Source organism: Tachysurus fulvidraco, chromosome 9 (genome assembly GCF_022655615.1).
Source record: "Tachysurus fulvidraco isolate hzauxx_2018 chromosome 9, HZAU_PFXX_2.0, whole genome shotgun sequence".
Lineage (NCBI taxonomy): Eukaryota > Metazoa > Chordata > Actinopteri > Siluriformes > Bagridae > Tachysurus > Tachysurus fulvidraco.
The window spans coordinates 1,876,914-1,886,913 of NC_062526.1; the positions used below are offsets into that span (position 1 = coordinate 1,876,914).

A 10,000-nucleotide genomic window follows, 5' to 3' on the forward strand; every position below is an offset into this window, starting at 1 on the left:
GAGAAGAAAAACGATGGAGGTAAATAAAATAGGAAAATGTGGAAAATAAAAAGAAAGTACAAAAGAATCAGATGAAGGAAAGAAGGACGAGGAATAAAATACACACACATTAAATAAAAAGAAGACTGAGAGCAAAAGAACATAAAAGAAATAGTTGTAAAAAGTGTAATTTCTAAAGAAAAAAATGAAAAAGAAAAATCAAATTAAAGGAACTTTAATTAAAAAAAGTTCAAGAGATACAAGAGACTGTTTACATTTACACCTGAAACTCACACACACACACACACACACACACACACACACACACACACACACACACACACACACACACTGATTAACCTCTGAAAAGCCCCGACTGCAATACTTTTGTACAACATTGTCCTCAAATAACTCAGTGAAGCAGTGTGAGAGAGAGAGAGAGAGAGAGAGAGAGAGAGAGAGAGAGAGAGACAGGGAGAGAAAGAGAGACAGGGAGAGAGGGAGAGAAAGAGAGAGACAGACAGACAGACGGGGAGAGAGAGAGAGAGAGAGAGAGAGAGAGAGAGAGAGAAAGACAGAGAGAAAGAGACAGACAGACAGAGAGAGAGAGAGAGGGAGAGTGACAGACAGACAGACAGGGAGAGACAGACAGACAGACAGACAGGGAGAGACAGACAGACAGACAGACAGGGGGAGAGAGAGAGAGAGAGAGAGAGAGAGAGAGAGAGAGAGAGAGAGAGAGAAAGACAGGGAGAGAGAGAGAGACAGACAGGGGGAGAGAGAGAGACAGAGGGAGAGAGAGACAGAGAGAGAGACAGACAGCCAGAGAGAGATGAGTGAAAGCACTTATGCAGTCTGCTGAATTGCAGTTTCAGTGTCTCTGTCATTATAATTATGGATCTGCGTTGCGTACAGGCGGGAGGTGCGGCCGGGGGGCGGGGCATCTGGCACGATCTCACACACACTTATAAATACTGAGGACGGAGCGACTTTCACAACTTCATCAGACAGAGAGAGAGAGAGAGAGAGAGAGAGAGAGAGAGAGAGAGAGAGAGAGAGAAGAATCCAGCTGTCTGAAGAAGAAAGCGTCACTCAGAGACGGAGGACTGAGACTCGCCGTGTCTCTCAATGTCAGAGACATAAACACAGCCAAGATGAAATGCTCTTCTACCATTTAAAGAAGAGAGTCAGGTGTTTACTAAATGTCCTGAAGGACAAAAACTAAACAGATATGAAGAGGAGGACAAAACACTGCTGTGACTAGAGAAAATGTACAACAGGTGGAGAATACAGAAACATGCCTTCAGACCATCCAATCTAAACATCTAATCAACCATAATTATCCAATCTAAATATTTAAATATCTAATCATCTGATCTAAACGTCTAGCTGCCTAAAATCTAATATAACCGTCTAATCATCTACTCTAACATGTAATCTAACCATAATCATCTAATCTAACGTCCAACCTAAAACTCTAACTACCTAATCATCTAATCTAAACATCTAACCATAATCATCTAATCTAACATCTAATCTAAACATCTAACCATAATCATCTAATCTAACATCTAATCTAAAACTCTATCTAATCATCTAATCTAAACAGCTAAATTAACCATCTTATCTAAACATCTAACCATAATAATTTAATCTAACCATAATCATCTAATCTAACATCCAACCTAAAACTCTAACTACATAATCATCTAATCTAAACAGTTAAACTAACCATCTAATCTAAACATCTAACCATAATCATCTAATCTAACATCTAATCTAAACATCTAACCATAATCATCTGATCTAACATCTAATCTAAAACTCTAACTACATAATCATCTAATCTAAACAGCTAAACTAACCATCTAATCTAAACATCTAACCATAATCATCTAATCTAACATCTAATCTAAACATCTAACCATAATCATCTGATCTAACATCTAATCTAAAACTCTAACTACATAATCATCTAATCCAAACAGCTAAACTAACCATCTAATCTAAACATCTAACCATAATCATCTAATCTAACATCTAATCTAAACATCTAACCATAATCATCTGATCTAACATCCAACCTAAAACTCTAACTACATAATCATCTAATCTAAACAGCTAAACTAACCATCTAATCTAAACATCTAACCATAATCATCTAATCTAACATCTAATCTAAACATCTAACCATAATCATCTGATCTAACATCTAATCTAAAACTCTAACTACATAATCATCTAATCCAAACAGCTAAACTAACCATCTAATCTAAACATCTAACCATAATCATCTAATCTAACATCTAATCTAAACATCTAACCATAATCATCTAATCTAACATCTAATCTGAAACTCTATCTAATCATCTAATCTAAACAGCTAAACTAACCATCTAATCTAAACATCTAACCATAATCATCTAATCTAACATCAATTCATCTTTTCTGAAAATAAAGAAACTGTTTGAAGGGAAAAATTACAAGTAGAAAGGAAATAAAGAAATAATTTAATGAAAGGAAAAAAATAGAAAGAAATAAAGAAAAAAGGAATGAGAAAAAAAAGCTTGAGAGTGTGGACGAAGAGTGGGCGTGGCCAGAGCTCTCGTCACTCACCACTGGGCGTGAAAAACTCCGTAGAAGACTGTGCTCCTCCAATCAGCTCCCTGCATGGTGAAGATGGCCTGAAGGTGGTTGAAGGTGATGTGGCGCTCGGGCAGGGAACAAACCAAACGAGCCTTCTGAAACGTTGTCCACTTCTTCTGTAGTGTCCGAGTTCCCCCCTGGTCACCCTGTTGGTACGGTCCAAAATAACTCACTCATTCATAAATGTCCTGGACACAATGTACACTGCTAATGCTAGCTAACTAAAATAAGCTAATCTGACAGGATTTCTAAAATGAAATATAAGTTTTATTCATAAATATACATTTTAATTAGCACTGCTCATGTTAGTTAGCCAAATGAAGCTAATCTGACACGATTTCTAAGAGGAAATATAAGTTTTATTCATAAATATAAATTTTAATTAGCACTGCTCATGTTAGTTAGCCAAATGCTAATCTGACAGGATTTCTAAGAGGAAATATAAGTTTTATTCATAAATATACATTTTAATTATCACTGCTCATGTTAGTTAGCCAAATGCTAATCTGACAGGATTTCTAAAATGAAATATAAGTTTTATTCATAAATATACATTTTAATTAGCACTGCTCATGTTAGTTAGCCAAATGAAGCTAATCTGACAGGATTTCTAAAATGAAATATAAGTTTTATTCATAAATATACATTTTAATTAGCACTGCTCATGTTAGTTAGCCAAATGCCAGTCTGACAGGATTTCTAAGAGGAAATATAAGTTTTATTCATAAATATACATTTTAATTAGCACTGCTCATGTTAGTTAGCCAAATGCTAATCTGACAGGATTTTTAAGAGGAAATATAAGTTTTATTCATAAATATACATTTTAATTATCACTGCTCATGTTAGTTAGCCAAATGCTAATCTGACAGGATTTCTAAAATGAAATATAAGTTTTATTCATAAATATACATTTTAATTAGCACTGCTCATGTTAGTTAGCCAAATGAAGCTAATCTGACAGGATTTCTAAAATGAAATATAAGTTTTATTCATAAATATACATTTTAATTAGCACTGCTCATGTTAGTTAGCCAAATGAAGCTAATCTGACACGATTTCTAAAATGAAATATAAGTTTTATTCATAAATATACATTTTAATTAGCACTGCTCATGTTAGTTAGCCAAATGAAGCTAATCTGACACGATTTCTAAGAGGAAATATATGTTTTATTCATAAATATACATTTTAAATAGCACTGCTCATGTTAGTTAGCCAAATGCTAATCTGACAGGATTTTTAAGAGGAAATATAAGTTTTATTCATAAATATACATTTTAATTATCACTGCTCATGTTAGTTAGCCAAATGCTAATCTGACAGGATTTCTAAAATGAAATATAAGTTTTATTCATAAATATACATTTTAATTAGGACTGCTCATGTTAGTTAGCCAAATGAAGCTAATCTGACAGGATTTCTAAAATGAAATATAAGTTTTATTCATAAATATACATTTTAATTAGCACTGCTCATGTTAGTTAGCCAAATGAAGCTAATCTGACAGGATTTCTTTACTGCTAATCTAAATGAACTGCACAGAATTTCTTAAAATGCGAATCTGACAGGACTTCTGAGAGAAACTTTTACGTTTTATTCATAAATAGAAATGTACATTATCACTGCTAGTGCTAGTTAGTCAAATAAAGCTAATCTGTCAGGTTTCGTTACTGCTAATGCTAGATAGCTATGACCTGACAGGTTTACTGAGAGGATTTGAAACTTATATTTATATCAAATTATTATATATTATAAATATAAATGTTCACTACTAGTCACTACTAGTGCTAGCTAATTGGACAAGATTTCTGAGAGAAAAATATTTACTAACGCTAGCTCACAGATATGAAATAAACTGACAAGATTTTCTCAGATTTATCTAATCTGAACGTTAGATTATTATATATACTGTAAATGTTCCTAATGTTAACTGCTAATGCTAGTCAGGGTAAAGTAAAGCAAACTGTCAGAGAGTTAGGTGATGATGAGTATGATGATGAAGATGATAAAGATGATGATTTATTTGGCTGTTCCCAAACAACGGTTTCAGAGAGTTATATAATTCTAATCTAATCTAATTTATGCCTAAAAGTATATATAATTTTAGATGTTACACGTTTATAACATTCACCGTTAATTCTAAGTTGCTAACGGGGGGTTATAAGCTGGATCGGACATGTGAGGAAATCGTGGCTTAGGCTGAATCATTTTTCTAGAATTTTTGTAGTTTTGGATAAAATCATGAAAGGAAATTAGCTTCAGATTCAGAGGTTTGGCCAGACGGTGTGTGTGTGTGTGTGTGTATGTGTGTGTGTGTATGTGTGTGTGTGTGCATGTTTCCTCACCTTACACACACGGGCCACTCGAGCTACAGTCAGGTCTCCGTCACAGTCGAGCTCCACGGCTCTCTCGCTGAAGAAAAAGTAGATTTTATCATCGTCTCCCTCACGGCTGTTCCTGCTCTCACGCACCAGAGCAGACCCCACAAAGTTCGGCTCTAAAGGACAGAACACCATAAAACAAGAGTGAGTATGAGAGAGAGAGGAGAGAGAGAGAGCAGGTGGAGAAACAGGAAGAGGAGGATGATGAAACAAAAAAGAAGAAAAAGACATGCAAAGAAGATACATGATACACAAGAACAAATAAGAAAAACATGTTGTTCAATATCACATGTGTATATGCGTGTGAGTATGTAAATGTGTGTGTGTGTGTGTGTGTGTGTGTGTGTGACATCTGCACATCTCTACTGTCTCGAAGTAAAGCACTGTGCTCTGAAGTCTGAATGTACGTGTGTAGGTGTGTAGGTGTGTGTGTGTGTGTGTGTGTGTGTTCGTGTGTGTGTGTGCGTCTCACCGTTGAGCCAGGACGGCAGGTACTCGCTCTTCATGCTGTAGTGCTGCAGTCCCAGGTTGCGCAGGATCACCGGCTCCGTGCCCAAGAAATTATTCAGAGTGGCAGAGTACAGCTCCTTATCTACACACAGAGTATAAATGATTCATCACACACTCGTATCCCAAGACTGTTTGCTATAACATGAATAAATAATACAGGGTGAAACACACACACACACACACACACACACACAGCAGAACCCACACTGCCTGAAAGAAATGATATATCTCTGAACATGAACACACACTCTCAGGTCACAGTCTCTCTCTCTCACACACACACACACACACACACACACACACACACACACACACACACACACATATACACACAAACTCACCCACGATGAGGCCGGTGTGGCCTTTAGCTGGATCATAGGGACACTTGCCCTTCCCGTCCTCCAGGGTGGCGCTGTTCAGAGTGAAATGATCCACGTTCTTCGCAGCAGAACAGAGCAGGGAAAAGAAAACACATAAACTTCACTAGTAAAGAAGGTGGGCGTGGATTCTATACACATTAATACATATCAGTAGGTGTGGCCTCTGTATCTGTCAATCCTAGTTAAGAATGTGGGTGTGACCTATGTATCTGTCAGTCATAGTGAACAAGTGGGTGTGGCCTCTGTACCTCTCAGTCATATTAAAGAAATGTATGTCGTTTCTGGACCTGGCAGTCCTAATGAAGAAGTGGGTGTGGTCTCTGTACCTGGCAGTCCTAATGAAGAAGTGGGTGTGGTCTCTGTACCTGGCAGTCCTAATGAAGAAGTGGGTGTGGTTTCTGTACCTGGCAGTCCTAATGAAGAAGTGGGTGTGGTTTCTGTACCTGGCAGTCCTAATGAAGAAGTGGGTGTGGTCTCTGTACCTGGCAGTCCTAATGAAGAAGTGGGTGTGGTCTCTGTACCTGGCAGTCCTAATTAAGAAATAGGCGTGGTCTCTGTACCTGGCAGTCCTAATTAAGAAATAGGCGTGGTCTCTGTACCTGGCAGTCCTATTTAAGAATAGGGCGTGGCCTCTGTACCTGTCATTCTTACTGATGGTTATATTTGAGTGTTTATCCCTCGCTCTCTTAATTTACATATAAAGTAAAAGTTTCTGCACTTTTCACAGATACGATTTTGATTGACAAGCAAACACCCGCCCACCTACATACTTCAGCTGTTCATAATGCAATTCCTGCTGGAGGACACACAACAAAACACACACACACAGCCATGTCTACCCACTACATCTCCAGCTACTGATGAACATCCAACATCCTCCCACACACACACACACACACACACACACACACACACACACACACACACACACACACACACCTCTTGATCCTCCAGCATCTAATCCAATCTCTTATGTGTATGAGAAGACCTTCTCATCTGCCTGAGATATATTTCACTCTGACAAGGACTGTGTGAGTGAGAGATAGAGAGATATAGAGGAGGAAGAGTAAGAGGGTGAGGAGCAGAGACACTTACGATGTAGGTGCACTTGGGCTGGAAGGCATAGGTTCCACACGTGTACATGTGAGTGTGATTGTAACCCTGAAGGAACCGAATGTAGTTAAAACACTCCGTCTGTGAGAGAGAGAGAGAGAGAGAGAGAGAGAGAGAGAGAGAGAGAGAGAGAGGTGATGAGAGAGAGAGAGAGGTGATGAGAGAAAAGTGAAATAAAAAATTAACCAGAAAGAAAGAACAAAAGAATAAAGGAATAAAGGAATGAAAAGGGTTAGATGAAGAAAAAGAAGGAAATGAAGGCAGAAAAGATTAAGAAAGAAAATAGAAACAGAGAAAAAATACATCACAAATGAAAGAAAAGAAAAGGAAGTGTTGACGAAAGAGGCACGGGGTATGAAAAAAAAAGCAGAGAAAAAAAAGAGAGTGAAATGGAGCGAGAGAGACAGAACAGAAGAGGCAGAGAGAGGAGAACAGAACCGTAATGATTTTTACTATAATGTATTTTATGTGAGTAAAGCACTTTTTAATCAAATGTAAAAACACACACACACACACACACACACACACACACACACACACACACACACACACACACACATATATATATATATATATATATATAGAGAGAGAGAGAGAGAGAGAGAGAGAGAGAGAAAAGGAGAGAGGAGGAGAACAGAAAAGGTTATAATGAAGACGATACCTGGTTGTTTTTTCCTCTCTCAGCACACTCTTTCTTCTTCTCCACAGGGGCCGGCCAGTCAATCTGCGATAGAGAGATAGAGAGAGGGAAACAGAGAGATGTGATATTTCCTTGCCGCACACCTTTATCATAGAGGAGCTGGTACAGTGACACTCAGGATCACTACAACGCAGATTAAGCATTCATCTGTGTTTGCAGAGATAAAATTAATTAATAGGAAAGAGAGAGAGAGAAAGTGAGGGAGCGACGGAGAGAGAGAAAAGGAAAGGTGGTCGTGCCATTAAAAGCTGCTGACCTCTGAAAGTGCAATTTGCTACAAATGGCACACTAAAAGCTCCAAGGCGAGACCTGAACACCAGCAATTTCCATAATGAAACGGAAATCAGCACTTTGGAGTGGAGGAGAAGAACCAGAAACAGACAGAGAGAGAGAGAGAGAGAGAGAGAGAGAGAGAAGGAAGGAGAGAGGAAGAGAGAGAGGGAGAGAGAGAGAGAGAGAGAGAAAGAAAAGGAGGGAAAGAGGAAGAGATAGAGGGAGAGAGAGAAAGAAAGAAAAGGAGGGAAAGAGGAAGAGATAGAGGGAGAGAGAAAAAAAATGAGAGAGAGAGAGAGAGAGAGAGAGAGAGAGAGAGAGAGAGAGAGAGAGAGAGAGAGGAAAATAAATGTAGATGGAGTGAATGAAGAGGCATCATTCGGTTCGTCTCATGATCCCGGAAATGTGGGTTCAGTAACAGCATCTCGCTACGTCCAGGTGTTCCAGATGTTGACTCTGATGACATGGAGCTAAAAATATGAGGCTTTAAAAAAAAAGCTGCAATTTTACAACTGAGAGTGTGATGTAGAATGTAGATCAAGTGAAGAGAGTGAGAGAGAGAGAGAGAGAGAGAGAGAGAGAGAGAGATTAAAAAAGCAGAAAAAGGAGGAAAGAAAGAATTTACCTGTGGGCGGAGCTGTCGTGTGATGTCATTGGGGTCAAGAGCGAATAGCGTCTCTCTGGCGCCGACGTACAGGACACGCTCGTGCTCTGACAGAGTCAACATGGTGTAGTTAAACACACCCACTGACCGGAAACGCGCCATGCTGTCAATCACTTCTGCACAGAGAGAGACAGAGAGAGACAGAGACAGAGAGAGAGACAGAGAGAGACAGAGAGAGAGAGCGCAAAAATGAGTTTCTCATTTCTAATATACCTACTGGGGATCAATAATTAAAAAATAATAAACATATGAGAGAGAGAAAAACAGATGGCCGAGACAGAATGAAACAAAAAGAGATAGATAGAAAATGAAAAAGAGATAAAAAGAAAAAAGGCATAACTGCGAGAAGGAGAGAAAAAAGAAAGAGAGAATCAGACAGAAAAAGAAGAGACAGACAGATAGAGGCTAACAAGGGAAAAAGACAGATGACAGACAGACAGTGAGACAGACAGACAGACACGTACAAAGACAGAAAGACAGACTGTAAGATTCAGTCAGACAGACACAGAGAGACAGACACAGAGAGACAGACAGACAAGCAGACAGAGTTAGACAGACAGACAGAAAAACACAGACAGACAGGCAGACGGCCTGATACATGAAGAAACAGAGACACACACAAAGACAGAAAGACGCAACCAAACAGGTAGACAGACAGACAAAGACAGAGAGACACAGACAGACAGGCAGACAGCCAGACAAAGACAGACAGACACAGAGAAACAGACAGACAAGCAGACAGAGTCAGACAGACAGACAGACAGACAGAAAAACACAGACAGACAGGCAGAAGTCCAGACACATGAAGAAACAGAGAGACACACACAAAGACAGAAAGACGCAGCCAAACAGGCAGACACAAAAAGACAGATAGACAAAGACAGACAGACAAAGACAGACAGGCAGACAGCCAGACAAAGACAGACAGACTCAGACAGACACAGAGAAACAGACAGACAAGCAGACAGAGTCAGACAGACAGACAGACAGAAAAACACAGACAGACAGACGTCCAGACACATGAAGAAACAGAGAGACACACACAAAGACAGAAAGACGCAGCCAAACAGGCAGACACAAAAAGACAGATAGACAAAGACAGACAGACAAAGACAGACAGACGAAGACAGACAGACAAAGACTGAGAGACACAGACAGACAGGCAGACAGACAGACGGCCAGACACATGAAGAAACAGAGAGACACACACAAAGACAGAAAGACGCAGCCAAACAGGCAGACACACAAAGACAGACAGATGAAGACAGACGAAGACAGACAGACGAAGACAGACAGACAAAGACAGAGAGACACAGACAGACAGACAGACAGGCAGACAGACAAACAAAAA

General features: G+C 39.1%; 1 protein-coding gene across 1 annotated transcript in view; it reads right to left on the minus strand.

Moving 5' to 3' along the window:
• The window catches only part of sema4c (sema domain, immunoglobulin domain (Ig), transmembrane domain (TM) and short cytoplasmic domain, (semaphorin) 4C), a 73,714-nt gene that overhangs the window by 12,986 nt on the left and 50,728 nt on the right, over positions 1-10,000 (minus strand). The window contains exons 4-10 of the mRNA XM_047818259.1: positions 8,611-8,765; positions 7,674-7,736; positions 6,995-7,093; positions 5,861-5,957; positions 5,482-5,601; positions 4,974-5,125; positions 2,596-2,771 (exon numbers count right to left, since the gene is read on the minus strand). Of these exons, the coding sequence (XP_047674215.1) occupies positions 2,596-2,771; positions 4,974-5,125; positions 5,482-5,601; positions 5,861-5,957; positions 6,995-7,093; positions 7,674-7,736; positions 8,611-8,765 (862 nt within the window). The remainder of the gene's footprint in view (positions 1-2,595; positions 2,772-4,973; positions 5,126-5,481; positions 5,602-5,860; positions 5,958-6,994; positions 7,094-7,673; positions 7,737-8,610; positions 8,766-10,000) is intronic.